Source organism: Dama dama, chromosome 24 (assembly GCF_033118175.1).
Source record: "Dama dama isolate Ldn47 chromosome 24, ASM3311817v1, whole genome shotgun sequence".
In the NCBI taxonomy this organism is placed as follows: Eukaryota; Metazoa; Chordata; class Mammalia; order Artiodactyla; family Cervidae; genus Dama; species Dama dama.
This window is the reverse complement of record NC_083704.1, coordinates 27,131,344-27,158,034: the sequence shown is the minus strand read 5'-3', so window position 1 is coordinate 27,158,034 and position 26,691 is coordinate 27,131,344. Positions and strand designations below refer to the sequence as shown.

The following is a 26,691-nucleotide window of genomic DNA, read 5'->3' as shown; positions in this document are numbered from 1 at the left end:
ATACAGTCCCTAATGTATTCATTTGATGATCTTTTGCCTTCTCCTCCTCCTCCTATTGTCTGGAAGAGGAAATGAGAGGTGAATTAGTCCCGAAGGGCGGACACAGGCAGAATGGGGAGTGAAGGTGGTTATCTCTGTAAGGGCTGTACACGGTCTGTAATGTCTTTGCATGAAAAGGAGTGGTGGGTGGCATTGTGGTGTTTGGCAAGAGCTGGTCTCAAATGTGGGGGCGGGGGAGGAAGGCAACAATTTCTCTAAGAACCTCATTGTCACAGCAGCCAGAACCATCCTTTTAATCAGACTTCCTATTTAAAGTATGCTGATTCTGTGGTATTTTGTAAAGTGTATTCCCAGGCACTCATTCAGTCACTCCAGCCTCAAGGAACAAGTTATTTCAGGTAAAGAATTCTATAGCTCAGCTGGATCTCTCTGAATAAAGATTTTATTTTCAAAAGTCATCCAATAAAAATGAGTGACCTGAAGCCTTTTTAAAACCTCTTTATACTAAAGACCCACCCTTCATAACATACCTTCTGTTGTGGTTCAGTCACCAAGTCGTGTCTGACTCTTGGAGACCCCATGGTCTGCAGCAGACCAGGCTTCTTTGTCCCTCACCATCTCCCGGACTTTGTCCAAGATACCTTCTGTAGCTTTTGGCAGAGTCCTGCTGCCTATGCCTCTCTGTTGTCCTTCTTTTCTTCTTGGCTGATTCCTTGCTTTTTCCATCTCTAGTTGAATCTTGCATCGTCTTATTTTTCTTCAATAATACGTAGCAGTGGTAACTCCCTATATGAATCCTGTCAGTGTTTATAGCTCTGTGCTATGTGCTGTACATCCACCATCCCTTTAATCCCCAGACAGCTTTTTACGTAAGTTAGCATTATCATTACTGCTATTTATGTGGGCAGAAATCTCTGAGCATCAGAGAGGTGAAGTCCCCCACCCAGGGTGTCACAGCCGCAAAGACTGAGAACTTCAGGACCAGTGCTTCTAACAGTTGCCCTTGGAGGGGCCAACTTCCCCTTCCCAGCTTGGCTGACCGCGCCTCTCTGGCTAAATTTGCTCACCCCCATCCTCACGGCCTGCCCACAACTCTTATCTGAACACCTTGTTAAGCCTCAGGCCCACCTTATGCTCCATCTCTGGTCTGTGGCCCTAATTTCTTCTAATGGTGCCGCTGCCTTTCCAGTCACCTAGGCTCACTTCCTGTCACTTGCTGAATCCACTGTGCCAGCCCCTAAAATCTTAGTACCTCTTTTTCTTCCAGAGCATCTCCTCTTAGATTTCCTATGAGGTACAGAGCTTTGGAAGAGTTTTCCATAAGTATTGTGAACAAATTGATAATAAGGTCTTCCCCTTTAACATGAGAATGACCCCTCTTTTTTTTATATTAAGTTTTGGGCTCTAGTCTTTCCTTTAGATGAATATTTTATTCCCCTGGTTCTCTGTACATACTTGAGGTGTAGAAATGGATTTGGAAAATAAAGTTTGACCTCTTTTTCCTTCTCATACTTTTTACATTTATGGAGCACTACTTGTGGATGACGATGAGTGACTGCCAATTTTTGTGGAATCAGCATCCAGTGCTATTTATGTAACCCAGTCCCATTTAAATAGATGAAAGTTACCTCCAAATGGCTTTATTAACTCACTGAACTTTAAACTCACCTAGGGCATTGGAAAGCCCAAGTGTGTGGCATGTAGTGTCAAGAGAAGTACTTCTCAATCACACTCGAAACTTGTGAAAATAAAGATTCTTGGATCCCGTCCTGGAACACGGCTTCAGTAGGCGGGGGGAGGATGGGCACTTGGTATCACTATATTTAAGAAACAAAAAGGCTCATGAACATCTCCCTACTTGGGAATCCTTGAGACCAACTCTTCGATTTTACAGATGAGGACCCTGGGACCAGCGGGAGTGAAGTGGTATAGTCCATGGCATGCTGCTAGCAGGTAGCTGAAGGCCATCCACAGTTCATTTCCTTCTAACCTAGACTGGGACCCTTTCTCCTACCCACCCCTCCTTGTCTGAGAACTTGATTAATTTACCAAGCCCTACGTTGACTTCCAAGGCACGCCACCCCACTCCCCACCCCATCCCCAGCTCCTGCCTACACATATTAGATCTGGTGGCGTTTCCTTATTTATACTTGGAGGGGCCCACGGTTTGTGGGGGTTTATGTATACACTCTCTGCTCTTGACTTGTGCATGAACTTTGAGGCTGTGACCGCAGGGTCCCTCTTGTTAATGAAGAGAGCCTATGTCTTAGAGCCTAAGGAGGCAAGTTACTGGTGGACTATTCTAGATACTTCGATTCATCCACTAGATACCGAGTCCCCAGCCTGGTTAGGAAGTGTGCTGGCCCTGGGTGAAGGGTGGAACCTTCTGGTCACACAGCAGGCAAGCTTTCTGCCCTCAAGGATCTTGTAACCTAGTGTATCATTTGTGTTTCAGCCCGGTGAGATGGGGAGTGGCAGGGAGGGACAGAGGCCAGGCAAAGAGAGCTGGGGCAGGAAGGACCTGGGGACTTCATGAGAAGATAGGGATCCTGATTTAGGATCTTGAAAGATGTGTGAAAGAATTTTAGGATGTGTTGGCAGATTTTGGAAAAGAAGCAGTGCGAGTTAAGGCTGGTTATTTAATGGTAACTTGCCTTTAGGATTAAAAAGAATTCATTTGAACCAGTCCTAATGAGATGGATGAAACTGGAGCCCATTATACAGAGTGAAGTAAACCAGAAAGATAAAGAACATTACAGCATACTAACACATATATATGGAATTTAGAAAGATGGTAACGATAACCCTATATGCAAAACAGAAAAAGAGACACAGAAATACAAAACAGACTTTTGAACTCTGTGGGAGAATGTGAGGATGGGATATTTCAAAAGAACAGCATGTATACTATCTATGGTGAAACAGATCACCAGCCCAGGTGGGATGCATGAGACAAGTGCTCCGGCCTGGTGCACTGGGGAGACCCAGAGGAATCGGGTGGAGAGGGAGGTGGGAGCGGGGATCGGGATGGGGAATACGTGTAAATCTATGGCTGATTCATATCAATGTATGACAAAACCCACTGAAATGTTGTGAAGTAATTAGCCTCCAACTAATAAAAAAAAAAATTAAAAAAAAAAAGACATAGATTAATAGAAGAACCCTTGGAAAACCATATTAGCTGGTAGCAGGTTTTGTGACCACTTGAAAAATGAGCGAATCCTACCAATACCAGTTCTAGGAACTTGGAAAAGTCATGTGAACTCCTCAGAGCTTCAATTTTCCTCATCTGTTCAAATATAATTTTCTTTCTTTTTTTTTTTTTTTTTTTTTACAAATCAGTTCTTCTAAAGGCGTTGTATAAGTCAGATTGATCAATTGGGATTTTAAACATGGGGTCTTTATATATAATTTGAGGCAGGCTATTTGTCTGTAATTTTGTGCACTTTCCCCACTAGTCCTTTTGAAGCTCCAAAGTCCCCTCTTACTCCCATGCTTGTGTATGTAGGGTTCCCTCCCCTTGAAAATGCTCCCTTCTTCTTCATCCTCTGCCTCTATTTCTTTCTCCAGTAGTTCCCAGTTTGACCTCTTCCACAGGCAGCTTCTCAGATAGCCTCAGGCGCAGTGAGTTTCTGGCTGTATTTTGTCCTCTTCTCTTAGAACCTGTAGGTTATATGCTCCTTGTCAGTTTGTCTTTCTGGCTCCTGCATGAACCAGCCTTGAGCTCCCAAAGGGCAGGGACCTGCCTCCCACCCATGTTCACATCCCAGGGCCTAGCTCAGTGCCTGGCGTGGAGTGGGCCCCTTGGCTACCATTGGTTGGGTGCAAGGACCTTTTGCTGTGTGTCCGACCTGAGCTTTAGTACATGCTGAGCTTATGTCGGGGCTTTCCAGGTGCCTCAGTGATAAAGAACTCGCCTGCCGATGCTGGAGATGCAGGTTCGATCCCTGGGCGGGGAAGATCCCCTGGAGGAGGGCACGACAACCCACTCCAGTATTCTTGCCTAGAGAATCCCAGGGACAGAGGAGCCTGGTCGGCTACAGACCATGGGGTTGTAAAGAGTCGGACGCGATTGAGCATACACATGCTGTTACACACATGCTCAGGTCTCTTCTGGATGCGGTTAAGGGAAAAGAGCCACAAAAAACAGTAGCTTAATGTGTCCATTGCAGAAGGAGAGTCTTGGGCTCTTGAAGGAGGTTTCACTCTCTGGCTGGAGACTAGGGCAGCCTAAGTTTTACATAGGAACAGCCCTGAGTATTTGAGTTTTGCCTAGTGCTTAGGGTTTTATTTTCTTAGACTTGGTTTGGTGCAACATTTATCTTTCTTCTCTTTGCAGCCTGGTTGATGACCGTTGTGTTGTGCAGCCAGAAACCGGGGACCTTAACAATCCACCCAAGAAATTCAGAGGTAAGTTGGGGACCATTCCAGAGTGGGTCCCTTGCCTCATTTGAAAATTCATGAAGTCTGTTGCTGTGTGTAGATATAGTTGTTGGTTTTTTTTTTTAAGTCAGTCATAGGTTTATTTGCCTACATATTTTTAAGATGTATGAGGCCAGTTTCAGGCTTTCTGAACTCTTAAAAGGCATAAATAAGTTCATTGTCAAGATCAGGAAGGCTTGTATTAGGACCTTCATTTTTTTTTTCACTTGAATACATGCTGGTAAGCACGAATTCAGTTTAAAGCCTTATACTTGTATTCGAACAAGTAGGATTTATGGATTGAGTCACAAGGAACATGTGGTATTTCAGCGGAACTTGCTGTTCCATTGGGACCTTTGCTGTCCTTACATACCTCACCTCAGAGTGAAGAGTTCTTATTATTACACTTAGCTTTTGAGTTAAAAGGCATAGGTGGGGCAGTCTTCCTCCTGGTGGCCTTGCACTGTTGGCTTTCTTTAGGGACCTCTCGTGTTCAGTGTCTTCCACAGAAGGTAGATTAGTATATTGCTGCTGCTGCTGCTAAGTCACTTCAGTCGTGTCCGACTCTGTGCGACCCCAGAGACGGCAGCCCACCAGGCTCCCTCGTCCTTGGGATTCTCCAGGCAAGAACACTGGAGTGGGTTGCTGTTTTCCTTCTCCAATGCATGAAAGTGAAAAGTAAAAGCAAAGTCGCTCAGTTGTGTCCAACTCTTCGCGACCCCATGGACTGCAGCCTACCAGGCTCCTCCGTCCATGGGATTTTCCAGGCAAGAGTATTGGAGTGGGGTGCCATTGCTTTCTCCTAGTGTATTGCAAGAGGTGTCTAAAATATAGTTGGTATCTTAAAATGAAAAACATTTTGTTGTTATTTTTTGCTGCTGTTGTAGTTAGCGCTTCTCAGCTCTGGCTACATAGTAGAATTATCTGGGAGAGATATTAAATTATGTGGCTGCCCAGGGCCCCTCTCCAAACAAGTTAAAGAATCTCTCAAGGTTGGGGGCTAGGCACTGGCATTTTTAGGGCAGTGATTTTTATTTACAGCCAGGGCTGAGAACCCAGTGGGTTAACTATTTGACTGATGACCTCTGTCCCAGAGAGTTTAAACCTTGCTGTTTGCAGATTGTATCTTTCGAGTCATGACTTCTTTTTGTTCTTACATGATTTAGAAACTGTTTGAGGTTTTTGAATAAAATCTCCAGAAATTAGAATAAAATAGGAGGCATTTGTTCAGATGGAGAGAAGCCATTTGGAAGGTGTTCGGCGTTGTGCTGCATCCAGTTGGCGTGAGGCTGCCAGGAGCATGTTTTCACCTGGGGGAGGGGGCTGGTGGGAGTCCGTTTAAGAAAAAAAAAATCATTGACATAAGCCTATACACTTCTGTTGCCTTTTTCTTCTCAGTTCCTGCTCCATGTCACCTTCCAAATCAGAATCCTGAATGCAGCAGAAAGATTTGATCCAGTGATCATAATCCCATCATTCACTTGTAGAATTAAGCCCTTCCTTCTGAATTATATAATGTGCTGCAGTTTTACCATTTAAAAGAGCCAAGCATGAGGGACTCCGTGCCAGCATTGAGTGTGGCCACACTCATACTGTGCCGAGGGCTCTGCCAGCATTTCTAGAGGGTCTGCTCTCCCTGGGAGGGGATTGAAGCCCTCGAAGGTGGAGATTTAGTAGCTTGTCTGGAATCATAGAGTTGGTGATGGATGGAGTAGGAGCTGGGATTCTCAACTTGGGCTGAGAAATCACCCAGGAGACATTCAAAAACACCCACTTTTGAGTTCCACCTCCAGAGATTCTCATTTAATAGGCATTTGAGATATTTTGAAAACTCACTGGTTGAGTCTCCCTTGCAGCCTAGGTTATTAACCACTGCTCTTAGGGCCTGAGCTATAAACCCGTGGCTTTATTATGTAGCAGGAAGCTGGTCCACACAGTGCTTTTACAGTTGGGACCAAGTGGAAGTGATGTGGAGCCTATTGCCTGGGTCCAACGTGAGCTCCTATCCTATTCTGCAACCGGGCTCTGGGAGCTGGGAAAGGAAGCTGAGAAAGATGTTAGCATACTGTTTAAAGTTAACCAGTGGCTATCTGAATATAAGTTTAGAACATTAAAATAAACAAGATCATAGCCAGGGGAAGTCAGAAGAGATGTGTGTTTTCCTGGCACTAGAATAAAAGTGCCTGGTGCTTAGATGTATATCTGGTGGCCAATTGAAAGATTTTTTTTTTTTTTTTGAGATAAAAGTGACAGTCCTGTAGAGGCTATTTGCAAAGAACCAAACTGGCAACCCACACCAGTATTCTTGCCTGGAGAATTCCATGGACAGAGGAGCCTCGCGGGCTTGGGGTCGCAGAGTCAGATGTGACTGGGTGACTTTCACTCACTCAAAGTCTGTTTATGGCCTGGCTTGGTTCCACCAGTGGTCATGTGACAGTGACTTGATTTGTTGACTGTCTTTCCCCATAAATTAAAAATAAAGTGTTCTAGGTTGTGAGGTTTTTTGTACTTGTGGGAAATCTGGTTCAAAACATGCTTTGCGGTAGGCTTTGTGAATGTAGGTCACGGCTGCCTAAATTCCTCGTGGTAAGTGGGAGGCCGTCTGCGTACAGGTGTGGGGCCCTGACCCATCTCCCATTGCAGCCACTGGAAGGTCTCTTGCACCCTGGAACCTGGGCAATGTTTTCCAAAAAGCAGCCCTTCAATTGTGGTGTAGTGTTTGAAACATTTTTCTCTAAAATAGAAAGATGTTTCTTTTGAAAGGTATTACTGCCTTTCCAAATACAGATCTGTTTTGAAGGTTGAAGTCATTTTGATGTTTAGAAATGGTGCGTTGGGCAATTGGGTGGCATTTCTTGTCCATTTCCTTGCTGTACCAATGCACCCTGAAATTTACCAGACACATATGGAAAAGTGAGATGCTGGCAAGTGGCTGGTTAAAATGATGGAGCCTTCACCTGAGCGATCAGCCAAGCTACACTTTGTCATTTGAGTTTGCTGTTGCTTCCTTGCCAAGTTACTTCCTATATTGAGAGCCATTTCCATCATAAGTAAATGGAAACCAAAGGCCTGTTGATGTAATACTCCCTGTGGCTTCTGACTTGGGGTTTTAATTCTGGGAGCTTCTCTTGAAATCTGTCAACCTAGCAGTTAATAACGTAGGCTGCAGGATTGGGCTTCCAGGGTTCAAATCCAAATTCTGCTATTTCTTAGCTCTGTGACCCTGGACAAATGGCATAACCTCTGTGAACCTTGCTTTTCCCATCTGTGAAACACAAGATGGTATTAGTCCCTTGCTCAAAAGGTTATTGTGATGATCAAATGCATGTTCCAAATTTAGTACTGATGGTCCTTAGTTAAGGGCTTGGGAAGCCTTAGTTACTCCTGTGTTTTCATTCCCAGTTCTCAGTACAGAGCCTGATCCTCATAGGTGGTGGCAGAAGGGACAGAGCTGTATGTGAATAATGATAAGAGAATAATTATATATGGTTCGTCTTTTTGTCTTTAAATGCTTTGTGGGTAGCAGTGTGTACATGGACCACATGGGCCTGGATTCGAGGCCCAGTGTTCCATATACAAGCTGAGTGACCCTGATGGATTACTTAAATTTCTGAACTTATTTCTTTGCTTATGAAATGGAGGGAAAAGAATTCCTTCCTCATAAAGATATAGGAAGGAAGGTAATATGGCTAAGGAGCCAAACAGAGTACTTGGGTACACGAGGCTTGCTCAGGTGACTGGAAGCTGTTATTTTTTCACGGTAGATGCTGATGAGTTAAACTGTTGAACACACTTGCTTCTTTCGGATGAGTAAAAGTACACTTCCAAGTGAATTGCTTTCTTTGAGATTCCTTTGAATGTATCTCCTGCCCCTGACGTTGTTGTTGGTAGGAAGAAAAGATTGGCTGCAGCTCTGTTTCATGGAAGCCAAGGCATTTTCATTATCTGAATGAATTTTGGACCATGTCCTTGTCCTCTCAGTGATGAGAACTGATGTGTAGAATCATTCTATTACTTCAGTCCTTTTGTTAATGTGGTACCATTTTAAAGCGCCCGTGTCAGTGGAAGGTAAGGCAGAATCTCTCTTCTTCCTCATGGGGGTCATTTTGCCCATAGTCTGAAAATAGAGAAGGCAAACATCAGATTGACACTGGGAATAGAAACTTTGTGGTTAGTGATTTCCTTTCTCCGGATTGTCTTTTCCTTTTCATTCCCACCCATTCCTTCCCTGTCCTAAATACGCTCACATCTTCTACAAAGAGAAGATGGAAGCTAACAACCACTGTCCATTTCCATCCTAGAAGGTCTGCTGTTTTAAGTTGAACCTCTAGTGTTGTTGGAGTAGAAATAACTGGGGCTTCTGGGAAACAAGATCAGCTTTGTTGATGATGATGACATTTATTGTGTAATCCCTTTTTTTAGATCGGGGAAATTGTCCAGTTCTTGCCCTCAAAACTTGATCTTCTCCATTTAGGTCAAGAGGCTAACTTTGACCTCACGTTCTTGATCTTGTACGGAGGCTATGCTATCAATGTTCCCAAGGTGTGAGAGATTTTTAATCTTGTAGCTAAACCATTAGTTTTAGAAGAGAAGCTGTTTTGAATGGTAACTCGGAATTAAAGATGTGGGGAGGAGCTTGGGCAGGGAAAGGTGAGGAGAAAGGAAGCATTTCGATATCGTTTGGTGGTTCATAGGAACTGGGGAAGAGCTCAGAGATCAGGCTGAAAGTGTGCATATTCTAGATCAGCATCTCCCTTGTCCTCTGTGTTTTCTCTTTCTCTCCTAATCAAAGTTGGTTTCAAGCGCAGTAATCCACTGTGTTAATGTGTTGTGAAAATGAGTTAAGCATTGAGGTCCTTCTGTGTTCCAGCTGCTGGCCTTGATGATGAAGAGAGGTGAGATGACTTGACACAGTCTCCCTGGCTTTCAGGAGTCTTTACAAGTGTCACAGAGAAATAGACCCACATTATAAATAACAGTACCACATTATAAAAATAACACTAGGGACTTCCCAGGTGATGCATTGGTAAGGAATCCACCTGCCAACGCAGGAGATGCAAGAGACATGGCTTTGATTCCTTGGGTTGGGAGGATCCCCTAGAGAGGGAAATGAGAACCCACTCCAGTATTCTTGCTTGGAAAATCCCATGGAAAGAGGAGCCTGGTGGGCTGCAGTCCCTGGGGTCACGGAGAGTCGGACATGACTGAGCACATGGCACATCAGCATTGATAGAGCATTTACATTGTGCAAGGCACTCCTGGTGGATTCTCTCTTTTAATCTTTGTAACCTTCCTCTGAGGTACAGATATGGGTGTTCCCATTATACGGATGAGGAAACGGAAGCCCTGAGATACATGGTCAGTTAAATATCCCTTCTTAGAGTGATTGTTATTCATTCCACAGACATTTATTGAATACCTCCTATGCACCAGCCATTTACACTCCAGGGAAGAAAGATCCATTCTCAAGGAAGTCAGTGCCAATTCACAGTTAAAATCTTCAAGGAACGTGTTGAGAGTGATTTGTTGTCTACGTGACAGCTATTTATAACTAGTGGGGACCCAGCTGGTGAAATACCCTTCTGTAAGGTACAAAAGTCACCCCTGTTATCTAGTAGTTCTTTGGGTCAAAGTAGATGATGCCACTTGATGAGTGTTCTCTCCTGAGCTTTGCCTGAGACACACCTCAGCCCAGGGTGTGTCTCTGTTATGCCTGATGCCTTTTGGGCTGACGAGGTGGAGGAGCTGGCGCAGCATCACATGTCTTGTGAGTGTCCTAGTCAGACCAGAACTCCCTTGTAAAGGCCTGAACCTAGGGCTTGGTTCTCCCTCTCCCCGGCAGACCCTTCTGGAAGCAAGAGGGTTCCTTCAAGCCATGGTCCTGTTACCTGCCGTCTCTAAATGAGAACACATGAGGTTATTACTCCTCTGCTGTCTGTCCAAGCTCTTTTTAACTTTAATTTGGGACCATATGAATGAGGAAAATGGAAGCCTTGGACGCTTTGACTTAATGCATTTTTTAACTTTTTGCCTGTCACTGGGGCAAGCTGTGGGGTATGCCATCTGTGACCTGCAGCGTTCTTTGAATTCTATTTGTAGTGCAAATGAGGGTCTGTCTCCTGAGTGAAATGTTGGCTGAAGACTCCTGATAGCTCAGTATGTGTTCACTTTAAAACAATGACAGCGTAGGAATCATGGTCTCAGATGATACTAGGATGAAGAAGAGTGTGTTGGTTGGCTATGATAAACCACTCTGGATCTAAAGGCATGGCTGTGAACTTGAGAATCAGACTTCAGGTCTTTTCATTTTCATTGGACTCTTCTGTAGTCCCAGAACGCTTGCACAGTTAGCCTATCTTTTGGAGGGCTTGTGGATTTATTTATCTACTTTTGTCTGTCCTGGGTCTTCATTGCTGCCTACGCTTTTCTCCAGTTACAGTGAACAGGGACTGCTTCTCTAGTTGTGATGCGTGGACTTCTCATTTCAGTGGCTTCTCTTGTTGCAGAGCATGGGCTGTAGGGCACATGGGCTTCAGTAGTTGTGGCTCATGGGCTTTAGAGCACAGGCTCAGCACAGGCTTAGTTGCTCCAGGATATGTGGAATCTTCCCGGACCAGGAATTGCATCCATGTCTCCTGCATTGGCAGGCATAGTCTTTGTCACTGATCCACCAAGGAAGCCCCTCCTGGCAGCTTTGAAGAGGGGTCTCAAATAAGAATGACATTTTTCATGATCAAGTGATGAGAAGTATTTGCATACCAGCAACCTACTTATCTTACTTAACTTACAAACTGCCGCACAATTGCACTCATCTCACACGCTAGTAATGCTCAAAATTCTCCAAGCCAGGCTTCAGCAATACGTGAACAGTGAACTTCCAGATGTTTAAGCTGGTTTTAGAAAAGGCAGAGGAACCAGAGATCAAATTGCCAACATCCGCTGGATCATCAAAAAAGAGAGTTCCAGAAAAACATCTATTTCTGCTTTATTGATTATGCCAAAGCCTTTGACTGTGTGGATCACAATAGACTGTGGAAAATTCTGAAAGAGATGGGAGTACCAGACCACGTGACCTGCTTCTTGAGAAACCTATATGCAGGTCAGGAAGCAACAGTTAGAACTGAACGTGGAACAACAGACTGGTTCCAAATAGGAAAAGGAGTACATCAAGGCTGCATATTGTCACCCTGCTTATTTAAATTATATGCAGAGCACATCATGAGAAACGCTGGGCTGGAAGAAGCACAAGCTGGAATCAAGATTGCCAGGAGAAATATCAATAACCTCAGATATGCAGATGACACCACCCTTATGGCAGAAAGTGAAGAGGAACTAAAAAGCCTCTTGATGAAAGTGAAAGAGGAGAGTGAAAAAGTTGGCTTAAAGCTCAACATTCAGAAAACTAAGATCATGGCATCTGGTCCTATCACTTCATGGGAAATAGATGGGGGGGAAAGTGGAAACAGTGTCAGACTTTATTTTTTTGGGCTCCAAAATCACTGCAGATGGTGATTGCAGCCATGAAATTAAAAGACGCTTACTCCTTGGAAAGAATGTTATGACCAACTGAGATAGCATGTTAAAAACCAGAGACATTACTTTGCCAACAAAGGTCCGTCTGGTCAAGGCTATGGTTTTTCCAGTGGTCATGTATGGATGTGAGAGTTGGACTGTGAAGAAAGCTGAGTGCTGAAGAATTGATGCTTTTGAACTGTGGTGTTGGAGAAGACTCTTGAGAGTCCCTTGGACTGCAAGGAGGTCCAACCAGTCCATCCTAAAGGAGATCAGTCCTGGGTGTTCATTGGAAGGACTGATGCTGAAGCTGAAACTCCAGTACTTTGGCTACCTGATGTGAAGAGCTGACTCATTGGAAAAGACCCTGATGCTGGGAGGGATTGGGGGCAGGAGGAGAAGGGGACGACAGAGGATGAGATGGCTGGATGGCATCACCGACTCGATGGGCATGAGTTTGAGTAAACTCCGGGAGTTGGTGATGGACAGGGAGGCCTGGCATGCTGCAATTCATGGGGTCGCAAAGAGTTGGACATGACTGAGCAACTGAACTGAACCTACTTCTGTGATGATAATCTGACCGGAGATTTAGGCCGAGGTGGGGGGGAGTGACTCCTGTAGGAAAGATGTAGGAAAACCAGTGGCACTGAAGTAAAGAGCCCACCTAACCTGAGAGCTAGCATCTGACCCAGGCTCTGCCACCAACCGCTGTGATGCCGTGGGGGAAATCACCGCCTTTCTCCAGGCTTCGGTTTCCCCATCTGTTCAATGTGCTTTAGCTTGAAGCCGTGATCAGCACCAGAAGCAGGCTGGTTACCATTTCACAAGGCAGCGCTGGTGTCCAGGAGCCTCTTGCTGTCCAGAAATAGGTTTGTGTTTCTTTGGAATTATAGGTCTTCTTTGTCAAGATAAGACAAGTGGATGGAAGCAGCCAGGTCTTATTCTGAGGCCAGGTGGGGACACGGCCAGGATCTTGGGTCACAGGGTCACCTGGACTAGGGTGATGGTAACAAACTCAGCACTCAACTTTCTTTCACATGCGCTGTCCTTTGCTGCCCGTTGTCTAATTGTTGCTAAGCAACATTATTTCTGCCTTTTTTTTTTTTTTTTTTTCTTTTCTTTTCTTTTGGCAAGGCCTTGAAGGCATGAACCGGTATCTTATTTAGTGTTTAAATACCCACACGCCAAGGGGAGGGCCGCCCTTAAATTTTGTTTGTTCTTTTGATTGTAATCCATGATGGGCCTTTTGCAGTGGGACTCTGTTTCTGCCTGTCGTGTTAAATAAGGCCGAGAAATAAGTCTATTTAAGGTGCTTGTCAAGTATATGCCTTGAGGCACATTCAAGCTTTTGTGTGTGCGTGCAGCTGCTTTGTGGGAAAAGTCTCTGGCAACTGGTTCCGTGTTCACAAAATCAATTCAAATTTAATAAAAAGATTAGTAGGTTTTTTATAATCTTCATTTCAGATTTACCCGCTTATCCCAATCTTGCACCAACAGACGCCATCTAAAGGGAACAACACTGTAATTTAAATCAATTCCCCAGGAGACATAGAAGGCTCCCAGCATGTCACACAGTCACTGGTGTGATGCCTGCCGCTTGATTATACTGGAGTCCCACACACTGCACGTGGCCCTTGCTGGATTCCTGCCTACTTGCTCAAAGCTTTGAGATGCTTGTCTGAAGGTGCTGGGTGTCCTGCGCATGGGCAGAGGGAAGCTTTTTGCTCCGTTGCCTTGGATGGCTTTGTTTTTGAATAGCTGAGTCACCCCTGGAAAGTAGACCTTAGACCCCTGTTATATATTCGTTGACTCACAATAATCTGTTCACTAATGGAGAGCACATTTCAGCTCAGCATGCATAGAGTGCTTCCAGAGTAAGGGATCTGTTTTCTTTGTCATCTAATTGAATCTCGGGTCTGCTGTTGTGGCTTCCTCCATTGAGGGCAGAATTAAAGTAGACAGGGAGCACGTGTAATTGGGTCATGTTTTCATACTGTTCTACACTTCTCCTGAAAGCACAGCCTAGTGGTTGATGAAGGACTTTCTTTTGGCAAAGGCTTCTATAACCTGTCTTCAGAGCGTTGATGAAGATGTGCGGTGAATCACTTGCGTTTCTGGAGCATTTTCCCTTCCTTTTTCTTTTTTGACATTTGAGGAAATGAAGGAGATTTAGGAAGTCTCCTGGAGTCAAAAAAGCAATTCCATGTCAAAATGGGGCTTGGGATACACCTTGGATCTCTTCCCACACTATCTTTTAGGCTATTATGTTTGAACAATGGATTTAAAAAAATTTTTGTGTTCTGTCATCTAGTGTAAATAATGATAATCTAGTTTCCATAAGTGCAAATAATAGTGAATACCATGTACTGATATAGTGATTACATACATGAATGAAATTTTATCTATTTAATTTTGATAGTTTCCTTTACGTACATTATTTAGCCCTCATTACAACCCCATAAGGCAGCTACAGAGCCATGAAGTCTTCCCCTCTTATAGATGAACTGATATACAATAGGTTGAGTGGTGGTCAGCTTACATAGCTCAAAGTGGCAGAGCCAGGATTTGAACCCAGACAATGTGACATCAGAAACGTTCTTTTTAATACCTACTCCAAACTATCTTTAGAAAGAGATGGGCCTTCGAGTATTCCTTTGCAAAATTACTGAATTCCTTCTTAATCGGTTTCTTCCTCTTTCTTGTTGTTCAGTCACTCAGTCATGTCCAACTCTTTACGACCTCATGGACTGCAGTATGCCAGGCCTCTCTGTCCTTCACTATCTTCTGGAGCGTCCTCAAATTCACGTCCATTGAGTCGCTGATGCCGTCTCACCTTCTCATCCTCTGCCATCCTCTTTTCCTTCCTGACTTCAGTATTTCCCGGCATCAGGGCCTTTTCCAATGAGTCAGCTACTACCAACTCTACTTCTGCTTCCTCTCCTACCCTGAAACATGACATTCTGAGATGTGCTGCTGCTGCTGCTAAGTCGCTTCAGCCGTGTCCGACTCTGTGCGACCCCATAGACGGCAGCCCACCGGGCTCCCCCAGCCCTGGGAGTCTCCAGGCAAGAGCACTGGAGCGGGCTGCCATTGCCTTCTCTGTCCGAGATGTGCTACACAGGAGCAGGTGTGCTCCTACAAGAGGTGCATGCTAACTGCCTCCTTAGCAGTCTTGAGTAAGGTGTTTATCACAGCTGTCTTCTGTTTTTGTCTCTGCAGCTAGATTTTGGAGCACCTGGAGGGACCAAATCTTTTGCCCTGCCCTCCTGGCCCAGTGCCCAGCATAATGCCAGTCTTTAGTTAAAAGCTGGTTGAAAAGAATTCCATGCTTGTTCTAAAATGGTTTTCACTGTTCCCAGCTCTTGCAGTGTTTTTGCTGAGGACATTTTAGGTTAGCTGAAGGCTGATTTTTTTTTTTTTTTTTTAAAGCAAGGGTGCCTGATGCCATCCTATAATCTCTCCCCAAAGTACCTGAGTCTGGAAAGCTTTCACAGATTTCTTATAATTGACTTGTCTTCCCCCTGGAATGTGGACTGACTTCATCCTCTGACGGTATCTTCTTCTTGACGCCCCCCCACCCTGCCCCCGCCCAGTGTTGGATCTTTTTTCTCTCTTGTGCTTATAGTTTTGAGATTACCTGACTTCATTCAATACATGATCATGAAAGACAATAATTCCCTTCCTTCTTTGTGCCTGGCCTTCTGGCAGAGGCACGGCACGCCTTTGCTCTTGACTGTTGGAGCATCCCTGTGGTGTGGTGGTGTATCATCCCCCATTTTACGCTGGGTACCCTGAGCCTACAGAGGGTTAGTAACTAATCTGGACTAAGCTGGGATTTGAACCCATGTCTGGAGGGTTCTTGATGGTGTCTCTACTCAAGCACTTGAATGAATTAGTAGAGTTGGGCTTCTCCAGACATGTCTGGGGCTGCTTAGCACCTCCTGGGGTTCCACATTTAAGTCATACTGCTCCGTGGGGATAAATCTAAAGGAGGGATAACCAGGAGGATAGGATTTGTCTCGAAGTGATGATGTTCGTGCTGAACTGTGAAAAATGGGAGAGACCGTGAGGCCTTTTAGACTAGTTGGGTGACAATATTTCTCACCTAAGTTGCTGCCGTGGCCTCCTTGCTGGTTTCTGTACTTGTCTCTTGATCCTCTGTGTCTGAGGGTCGGGCCCGCCCCGTCTGTTCCCCATGGCCATAGGAATCAGTACAGGTCTCATGATGTTACCTGGTTGCTTGCCGCCCTCAGTGGTTCCCCACTTGTACTCAGGATAAAGGACATGCTTTGGGGGTTCACAGGGTCCTGCATGAGTCACCCCGCTTACCTCCCAGCCTCACCTGCAGTCCCCACTCCATGTTCTCTGCTCCAGCCACACTGAGTCATTTCATCCTGGCAGTCAGGGAACATGCTCTGCACTCTGGGCATTTCATGTCCTTTATCTTCTCTCTGAAATGATCTCCCCATCTCCATCATGCCTCCTGGGACCCCCCATCTTTCTCAGTCCCTGGAGCTGAACAGCTTGGGTTTGACCCTCAGCACTGGTTTTTGCTGGTCATGTCACCGTCAACCTCTCAGTCTCTCCATTTTCTCACCTGGAAAATGCTAAGATTCTTGTTTGTGTCTCACGGTGTTTTGATGAGAATCAAAAGAGCCAGTCCACGTGAAACACTTAAGGAGTACCTGGCCCATATCAAATGCTCTAAACAAATGGCTGTCATGGCTGGGTTTTGCCTTCACTCTTACCCACCCCATTCATTGTGAGCTCAGAAACCATGCCTGTCTCCTCTAAGGCTTTGCACAGGCCCTGGCCTGCACTAGGCTCTTCCATATTTGTAGAATGAGTGAGGAAAAGAATGTGCATCCAGGGATCCTGCTAAAACTCAGGTCCTAATTCAGTAGGTCTGGATGAAGTCTGAGATTCTGCAATTCTGACAAGCTGCCATGCTGATGCAAGGCCCTTAGGGACAACGGCCAGTTGTATTCTCTCGCTTTAAGACTGTCATGTGGACAAGGGATGTTCAGAGCCCAAAACAACAGAGAATTAGGGCCAGCAGAGGCCAGTGACCAGAGGCAGAGTTTCAGATTTTAGGAACATGCTTCTGACTGTCATCAGTGCTGAGTGATTGCTCAAAGAAGAGGCCCGCTTCAAAGGACTGGTTTCCCCCCATTCACAGGAGACTAAGCATTTGTCAGAGATGTTGGAGACAGTTTCTACTGTGGGACAGAGGTTAGGTAGATGATCCCATCTGTCTGTGTTTTCCCACCGAAGGATCCAGCTGTTTCTTCTCTTTCTGCTTCCCGTGGAAGCACTGTGTTTGGGGACATTGGGTCAGCAAACAGCTGGGGAGAGTACAGACATGCTGTCCAAGTGAGAAGCTCTCAGAGAACCAACTGTGTTCATTTCATTTTGTTGAAGACCATTGGTCATAGTGGAAAGATGGGATTATTGAATATTTGAAAAGGTGAGCAAATATAAAGAAACTTACCTGTCTGAATCAAAATCACCCCTAATCTGATTTAAATGAATAGGTAAGATGTATTGGGGGGTGGGGGGATGGTGGGTGACTGTTGGCCTTGTGGTTAAGAAGTTCTGGCTCTGGGGTCAGATTTGGGTTCAGGTCCCTCTGCCCCGCCTCTCATGAGCTGTGTGACTGGGCAAATCTCTTAACCTCACTATACCTTAGTTTCCCTGACTGGTAAGTATGGTTCATAACAGTACGGAAGTGATGGCATTATTTTAGGGTGAAGTGAGGCATGTAGGGAACACAGTTGGCTGCCTGCCTGTACAACCTAAGCACCTAGTCGCTGAGTAGCTGGTGTGGCTAAATTTGCAATTGCCAACTTTCAGGACATCTCTTAGGAAGATCAAACACTGCCCTTCAGACGTTGATATATCTGTTTTAAAGTTTCAGGATGTGAAGTGTTCAGAGGTATCCACTGCCAGACACACTTTAACCTTTTTGAATTTTTTATACTTTATTGAGCGAGCTTATGATCAAGAGGAGCTTGAGAGCTGTAGCCTTTTGAAGAGGAGCCATCAGGCCCGTCTCTGCTTGCACAAGCCTCGATCGCAGCCTCAGTTACTGATGGGGCCTTTGCTGGAGATGGCAGGCCCATCTTATGTATAAAATTACAGGCCCAGCCGAGAGGAAGTTGTGTTTATCTTCATGCAAGCAGCAGGCATTCCGGCCACTCTTGACAGACAGGAGGCAGATATTGCCAATCTGCTCTTTTCCTGAAACTCCCCACCCCGCTGTGTGTTCTTTGTGAGTTCAGAGGGCTGCCTGCCACTTGGCCTGCAGGGGGACATTTTCTACCTGGCTGTGAGCACAGTTGAGCTCCCTGGAGAAAGGATGCCCAGTGGCTACTTCCTCGGTACTATTGGCTGAGGCAGGGGCCAGTGTGGCTCCCAGAGAAGGCAGAAGTTGTGCTTGTGTCCTCTGATTTGGGGAGCAAAGTGGAGAGTGGCCACAGGTGTGGGGAGAAGAATATGTCCCTTTAGAGAGTCCCATCTTTATCCCCCTGACAAAGCCATAGCTGGAGGTCAGTGCAGAAAAACTTCAATAAGAGCAGTTGCAATAATTGAGAAAATAAGTTGGGCAATTATTTCTCTTAATGACATTTAGAAGTTCTTTTTTTTTTTTTTTTGGTCTGGTATTTTTCCGGGTACATTTGAGTTCCAATTTGGGTGCTTCTGAAATGTCTGGATATTTTGTGCTGCTAAAATTACATGTGTCTAAAAATGTTATCAGCGATGACACTTATGTATAAGCTCACTTGGACTTCTGCTAGTAAGTTTCGGAGACTGAGGTCACCCCCTCCCCATAGCCATTCTCGGAAACATGGCATTTTCAGGTAAAGGTAGAAAACAAAATAATCCAGCCTAGTTTAGCCATCAAGTAAGAGGCCTGCTCTTGAGAACTTTGCTTCCTTCTTGTCGACAAAGAATACTGGGGTTTTGTTGCCATAGTTTCAGTGAAAAATTTGACCTTAGCTACAATAACATACAGTTAGAAAGAACTAGCTAATCGGTTTTCTAAAATTAGTGTTCTCTAGTACATAAACCAGTAAGAACAGAGTATTTAATTAAATATTACACAAGGATATAAAAGCCCAGGGGAATTGCAGTCACTTGATCGGGGCAGAGAGAGGAAGGAAACCCATAATCGACCTTTACTGGTCTCTTGCAAGCTAGAAGAACTTTTTTTTCTTTCTTTCTTTTTTTTTTTTTTTAATGTTAGCATTGACTATTTTCAGATCTGTCAGGAATGAATATATAAAGCTGAGAGAATGAAGCAGAACATTCAGCATTATTTCCAGTTGTCCCTTGCAGAGTACAGACTCGCAGTGAAGAGCTGAAAAGGATGTTGGGCCATGATTCTCTCCAGGACACTTGCTGGTGGTCTCATAGTCAGCTTGGAAAGGAGAGGCATGTCGAAGGTTATTTACTGTCTGAATTCTTAGCCACTAGGTTCTAGACTTTAGTTCCTTTGAGTGCTGAGTGTGTGATTAGGGGACCAACACCCTTTGTTCTGTCTACCCCACAATTAGGCTTTGAGTGCTAATTGAGCACCCCCAAAATGATCTGTATGTAGATTATGCAAGATTTGTCATTTCTCGTCACCTACCTATTAAGACCCCTGCCTTAGCTGGTCTTTTGGTGATGGCTGAAAATGTTACTGATATTGTGTCAATCCAGAAGGCTGTGTTAACATTTCTGGAGTGAAGTAGGTTTCAGGCTCTGTGGTTTCAGGACATTTATTGGGATCCCTGGGGCATCCCTGTAAAGTGGTAAAGAATCCACTCAGTGGTGAAGAATCCGCTGGCCAGTGCAGGAGATGCAGGTTTGATCCCTGGGTCAGGAAGATTCCCTGGAGAAGGAAATGGCAAGCCACACCAGTTTTCTTGCCTGGAAAATCCCATGGACTGAGAAGCCTGGAGGGCTACAGTCCAAGGAGTTGAAAGAGAGTCGGACACGACTTAATGACTAAATAACAGTAGTAACATTTAGATCCCTAGTTGACATTCTTGTCTAATTTTTCCACTGCCTGCTGTGGATGCTACAGAAGTGCAATTGAGTTCATCTCTTTGCCAGGTTTGTTACTGGTTGAAAACATAGTTCACGGTTTTCTGGAACTTCCATTGTTGCATCTTCTTATCAATAACATTGTAATGATTATTCTCGATCAGTTTCATTTTTATGATTTCAGCCTTTTCTACCTGAAAAAAATTACTGTCATAGAATTTGAAGCCTAGGCCATATTTAAGGGGCTATTAAATATAAACTTTTTCCATTTGATTTTTTTTTTCACCATTTTGCATGTTTCTGTATTGGTATCTTAACTATTACAATGGAAAATATGTCCTTGGCAAGACTCTTAGAAACGTAGTCTCAAAGATCATTGGATTGTGCAAGTTTCTTGACTATTTACGAGGTCATCTACCTGAACAAATAGAAATGGTCCCTGCCCTTAGGAACTTGCAATCTTAGGAGAGATGAGTGAGGACTACTTTAAGGATTATTCTTGGAGAATGTTGAATCGTAGATATGGTTTTTATTCCCATGATGTTCATTGTTTCCGTCAGATCAGTATGCCCACATCATTTGATTTCATCTTAATAATAGCTTAAGAAAAATGCAGTTAGAGAGCTTTCTGAAAAGTGACAGCATAGATTTTAAAGTACTTCCAACTGACCTAGCTTTCACTACCCATGTGTTCTCAAGCCTTGGTGTTAATGTGGATAGCTGAATTGTTGATAGTTGGCAAATACACCCCACTCCAGTACTCTTGCCTGGGAAATCCCACGGACAGAGGAGTCTGGTAGGCTGCAGTCCATGGGGTCGCTAAGAGTTGGACACAACTGAGCGACTTCACTTTCACTTTTCACTTTCATGCACTGGAGAAGGAAATGGCAACCCACTCCAGTGTTCTTGCCTGGAGAATCCCAGGGATGGGGGAGCCTGGTGGGCTGCCGTCTGTGGGGTCTCACAGTGTTGGACATGACTGAAGCAACTTAGCAGCAGTAGCAAATACCATTGAAGAAGTTGAGTGCCTGCTTGGCTGGCGGAATGGTGAACTAGTCAGGACTCTTGGTTGTAAATAATAGAGCCAGCTTGGATTAGCTCAACATAAAGGGGCTTCCCAGGTGGCATTAGTGGTAAAGAACCTGCCTGCCAATGCAGGAGACATAAGAGTCCTGGGTAGGGAAGATCCCTTGGAGAAGGAAATGGCAGCCCATTCCACTATTCTTGCCTGGGAAACCCACTGACAGTGGAGCCTGGTGGGCTACAGTCCATGGGGTTGCAAAGAGTCAGACACAACTTATCCACTAAATAACAAAACAAAGGGACTTTTTACTGGCTTAAATAGCTCCTTCATTGCATGAAGGGCCAGGGGTGCAGCGGGGGCTCAGAAATAGCCCCATTCAGGCACTGAGTACCTTCAGCAGCCAGCTCCTTGTCTCTTCCTCTCTCTGCACATCAGTTACTTTGTTCTTCCTTGTCCTCATCTAGTTTTGGTGTCAGGGTTATACTGTGCTTCTATAACACATTGTGCAGTGTTCCCTGTTTCTCAGTTCTTTGGGAGAGATTGTGTAGCATTGGAATTACCTCTTCCTGGAAACTGTAAAATCCTTTATGTTTTCTTTATGGCAAGATAAACAGCTTACCAGTAGACCATTTCTTTATGTCCCTAAAGTGCTGTTTCTCCTTGGGTCAATTTAACAAGTTGTCTTTCTCTAAGAATGCAGCCATGCCCTCTCCATTTTCAAACCTATAATATCCTTTTATTACCTTGTTCATCCCAGAACTGTCTGGTTTGGTCCCTGTGGTAGGTTTAGCCGTCTCCTTCTCTCTCGTAATGTCCACTTTGTCATCCCCGGAACCTGTGGATATATTACCTTATTTGGTAAACGGAACTTCACAGACATGATTACATTAAGGATCTCGAGATGGGAAAATTATCCTGATGTAGTCACAAGGGTCCTTATAGGAGGGAAGCAGGGGGGTTGGGGTGAGTAGTGGATGATGTGAGGATGCAATCAACAGGAGCTTGACTGACTATGAACCGGGGAGTGCAAGAAGCTGGAAAAGGCAAGGAAATGGATTCTCCCTTGAAGTCTCTGGAAGGGATGCAGCCCTGCTGATGGTTTACTTTTATTTTTATAATTTATTTCTTTTTTAATTGAAGGATACTTGCTTTGCTGAATTTTGTTGCTTTCTATCAAATCTCAACATGAATCAGTCATAGGCATACATATGTCTCCTCCCTCTTGGAGCTCCCTCCCATCTCCCTCCCCATCGCACCCTTTTAGGTTGATACAGAGCCCCTGTTGGAATTCCCTGAGTCAAACTGCAAATTCCCGTTTGCTGTCTATTTTAGATATGGTAATGCAAATTTCCACTTTACTGTCTCCATGCATCTCACCCACTTCTCCCCTCTCCCCATTTCCGTAAGTCTGTTCTTTATGTCTGTTTACTTTTAAATTTCATGATACTGAGAGCATAGATGTATGTTTCTCTAAGCAACTAAATTTTGCTAGTTTTTTTTTACAGTATCAACAGGATTACTACAATAATATTCCAATATTATATATTTGTCCACTCTCTTTTCTGGGTAAGTATTGGCATGTTTGGGCTTTCCTCATAGCTTAGTCGGCAGAGTATCTGCTTGCAATGCAGGAGACCTGAGTTCGATCCCTGGGTCAGGAAGATCCCCTGGAGAAGGAAGTGGCAGTCCACTCCAGTATTCTTGCCTGGAGAACCCCATGGACAGAGGAGCCTGGCAGGCTATAGTCCATGGGGTCGCAAGAGTCGGACACGACTTAGCGACTAAACCACCACCACCATTGGCATGTTCTACTGTTGTGTCAGTCATCAAAGGGGCTTCCCTGGTGGCTCAGATGGGGAAGAATCTGCCTGCAATTCAGGAGACCTGGGTTTGATCCCTGGGTTGGGACGATCCCCTGGAGAAGGGAATGGCAACCCACTCCAGTAGTCTTGCCTGGGAAATCCCATGGATAGAGGAACCTGGCAGGCTCCAATCCATGGGGTCCAAAGGGTTGGACATGACTGAGTGACTAACACCTTGCACTTCCTTAGTCATCAAAAAAACAAGAGTTTGGCCTTACTGATTGTATAATGGGTTGGCCTTGAAGTTCATTCATTTCTGCCCCCTATTATTGTCTTCTTTCTACCGTCTTTGGATTTATTCTGCCCTTCCCTTACTACTCTCTTTTTTAAAAATTTATTTTAATTGAAGAATAATTACAATATTGTGATTTTTTTGCCATACATCAACATGAATTGGCCACAGGTATACATGCATCCCCCGCTTCCCACCTCCCTCCCCACCCTGTCCCTCTGGGTTGTCCCAGAGCATTGACTTGGGGTACCCTGCTTCCCTTTACTACTCTCTTAGGTTGGGTAAGTAACTCCAAGTCTCGAGTCCTTCTCACATTGTAATTCAAGATCTAAAGCTGTAAATTTCCTTTGAGATTATTTTAGCTGTATCCTACATGTTTTGACATGTAGTATTTTTTACTTTTATTGAATTTTAAATACTTTCTTGTATCTACTATCATTTCTTACATCTATGGGTTGTTTAGAAGTATTTCACATTTTCAGTTGTATGGGGGATTTCTGGTTCTGTCTGTTTAAAAAAATGTTTTATGACTTACTTGTATGTTGGTCAGACAATATGATCTGTATGCTATCAGTTCTTTAAAACTGGAGAGCCTTGCTTTATGGCTTAGCTTGTGACCTATTTTTATGCTTATTCCAGTGTGCTGGAAAGAATATGCTTTTTCCAGCCTAGAGTGTAATATCTATTATATGAGTTCATTAGTTTTTTGGGTTTTTTTTTCGATTGTTGTTTTTTGTCTGTTTCATCTTTTAAGACAGTTGTTAAAATTTTCCACTGTTGATTTTCTGGAGTTATAGAACTACTCTGCATCCTACTTGTGTTGGTGATTATATAATATGTGTATATGTTGAAACTTGTAGAACTATATGCCAAAAAAAAGTGAATTTTACTGCATGTAAAAATTTTAAACGGTTTAAAAATTTCCCACTATTACTGTGGATTTGTAATTTTGCATTGTGTTGTAAGTTTTAAGTTCTTTTGGTTAGATTTTTTAGTTTTTAGTTTAGTGACATTATGTCAGTAAAGGCTAACACTTATAAAATTGTTATAACTTCCTGGTGAGCTAAGTGTTTTATCATTATGCAGGGAACATTTTTATCTGTTTTATGTCTTGAGGTCTGTTGTTGTCTGTTACTAATAAACCCACACCAGAGTTTTTCTAGTTAGTATTTATTTGGTATAACATTTTAAATTATATCATTATGCTTTGGAGATGTCTCTCATAAGCTGCACATAAGGAGATTTTTAAAACTATTCTGACCATCTTTGTCAATTAATTAGAATGTTTAGTCCATACACATTTCTTGTAATTACTGATGGTTTTGGATTTACAAACTTAGTTATTATTTTTCTTTCTTACCTCATTTTCTTTCCCTTTTTTTGCCTTCCTAAATTTCATGGAAGGCTTTTTATGTTATCCATTCCATTTTTTTCCCCTCTGCCAAGTTGAGGGTTATACTTTGTTTGTTTATTGTAGTAGTTACTCAAGATAGTTTAATGTGTGTATCAAATTAAGCCTAATGTTAATAACTATTGCTATTTTCTGCTACAAGACAAGGACCTTGGATTTTAGAACATGTTGATTTCCGTCACCCTCTCTGAGTATGCTCTTTCTAGTACCTTATGTTTTATCTAAGCTTGCATATTAGATATGTTTTTTATATTGACTTATAAGTCTTTTTCACATGGACTTATATTTTAGAATTTATGAAGCTGTCCATCTGGGGGTAATTGTCTCTCTACCTCAGAAACATTCTATAGAATTTAGAGTGTTTTTTAATAGTAAAATCTCTTATTTTCTTTGAATATACTCATTTTTTTTGGTTTGTCTGAAAACTTGGCTTTTATTGTCAAGTGATAGTTTTGCTTGGTATAAAATTGTAAGTGGGTGAGTACTTTGTCTTAGCATTGCTCTTTTTTTGAAGGGGGTTCCATTTTTACTGTTAAAAGCAATTGGCAGAAACTTAGTATTTTTCTCTCTGATTGACTTTAGGATCTGCTCTGTCTTTGCTTTTTGGAAGTTTTTTATTGGTTTAATTCCAGGTGTTGTTTTTTTTATCCTGCATAATACTTGTTAGGTTCCTAGATTGGGGTTATATTTTTATAATAATTGTTGAAAATTCTGAGCCATTTTCTATTGGAATACTTGTTTAACCACTGTCTGTTGTCTTTTGGAACTTCAGTTGGATTATGTTTCTTAACCTCTTCATCTTTCCATCTTTGCTTTCTGGCTTGTACTCTGAATGGTTTTTTTCTGCTCTGTCTTTGCTAATTCTGTTTTATTCTAATCTGTTTTTTTTTGTTGTTGTTGTTGTTCTTTGAGAGTTTGATTTCAGTTCTGTCAGTATTTTTCACTTCTGAAAGCTCTCTTTGCATCTTCTAAAAATGTTTAATCATTCCTTCATATTCTGCCATATTTTCCAGCCTCTATTTTACTTCTGTTGCATAAAAAGCAACATAGGTTGTTTTGTAAAGACAATACTGAATTTTTAAAATAATTTTATATAGTTTATTTGTTTCTTTTTGGCTGTGCTGGGTGTTTGTTGCTGTACAGGCTTTTTTTTTGTTTGTTTGTTTCTCTAGTTGCAGGGAGCAGGGTCCATAGCAGCAGTGTGCATGCAGGCTTCTCTCTGGGGTGGTTTGTTGCAGAACGTGGTCTCCAGGGTAGGTGGACTTCAGCAGTTGCAGCATGTGGGCTCAGTAACCGCATCTCCTGGGCTCTGGAGCACAGGCTCAGGGGTTGTGGCACATGGGCTTAGTTGCTCTGTGGCTTATGGAGTCCTTCCAGATCAGGGATCCAGCCCATGTTCCTTGCATTGGCAGGCAGATTTTCTACCACTGAGCCAGCAAGGAAGCCCAAATCATAGTTTTAAAATATTCTATCTCTAAAAATTGTAAGAGGTGAATTCTCTACAAGTCCTAATCTATTTTCCATAGAGGCTGGTTGTAAAACTGATATCTTATTTCCCTGTATGTTTTGTGATTTTGACTATTGCTTCTGTTTCTTCCCCAGTATCCTGTTTTCATCTTATTGGTCAGTACTCGATTCTATACTGTTTCCAGCTGCAAGAAATTTGGGGGAAGCAGCCTGGGAAATAGCTAGGGTAGACAACGGGACTTGTATAATGTGATATGCTGATTGCAACAGAGGGCTCCACATGGTTTTCCTTCCATCTGATTTTTAGTGTTTTTGGTGGTTAAAGAATACTGACTTTTATCAAGAGTAAATATTTCAATGTATCTGTGTATAAGAACAAAGTTTTTTCCCAGTTGAAGTTAACCTTGTAAAAGCATCTTAAACGGAAGCAGACAACCAAGTGTGTTCACCAGATGCCAGTATCCACCATTAATGGTTTGATTATTAATGAGAGCAGATAACTTAATGAGTGATAGCCATTTGATTTTCATTCTTTTTTTTTTGGCTGCCATATGAGAGGTATGCCCCAAGTGAATAATTTTTTTTTTTCTTTTTGTTCGTAATTCCTTGGTTTGGTTAGATGAGTGGGACTAGATGAAGGCAAGCTTTTCATATACACGACTGGGTTCCCACTGGCCAAGTCTGGGGGCCATCTATCTCAGTTATTTTGGAATGACACTGCCAGTTTGCA

At 43.4% G+C, this 26,691-nt stretch overlaps 1 protein-coding gene across 1 annotated transcript in view; it reads left to right on the top strand.

Annotated features, from left to right (window-relative positions):
- Positions 1-26,691, top strand: part of ITPR1 (inositol 1,4,5-trisphosphate receptor type 1) — a 347,438-nt gene that overhangs the window by 27,226 nt on the left and 293,521 nt on the right. The window contains exon 4 of the mRNA XM_061128046.1: positions 4,340-4,410. Coding sequence (XP_060984029.1) covers positions 4,340-4,410 — 71 coding nt within the window. The remainder of the gene's footprint in view (positions 1-4,339; positions 4,411-26,691) is intronic.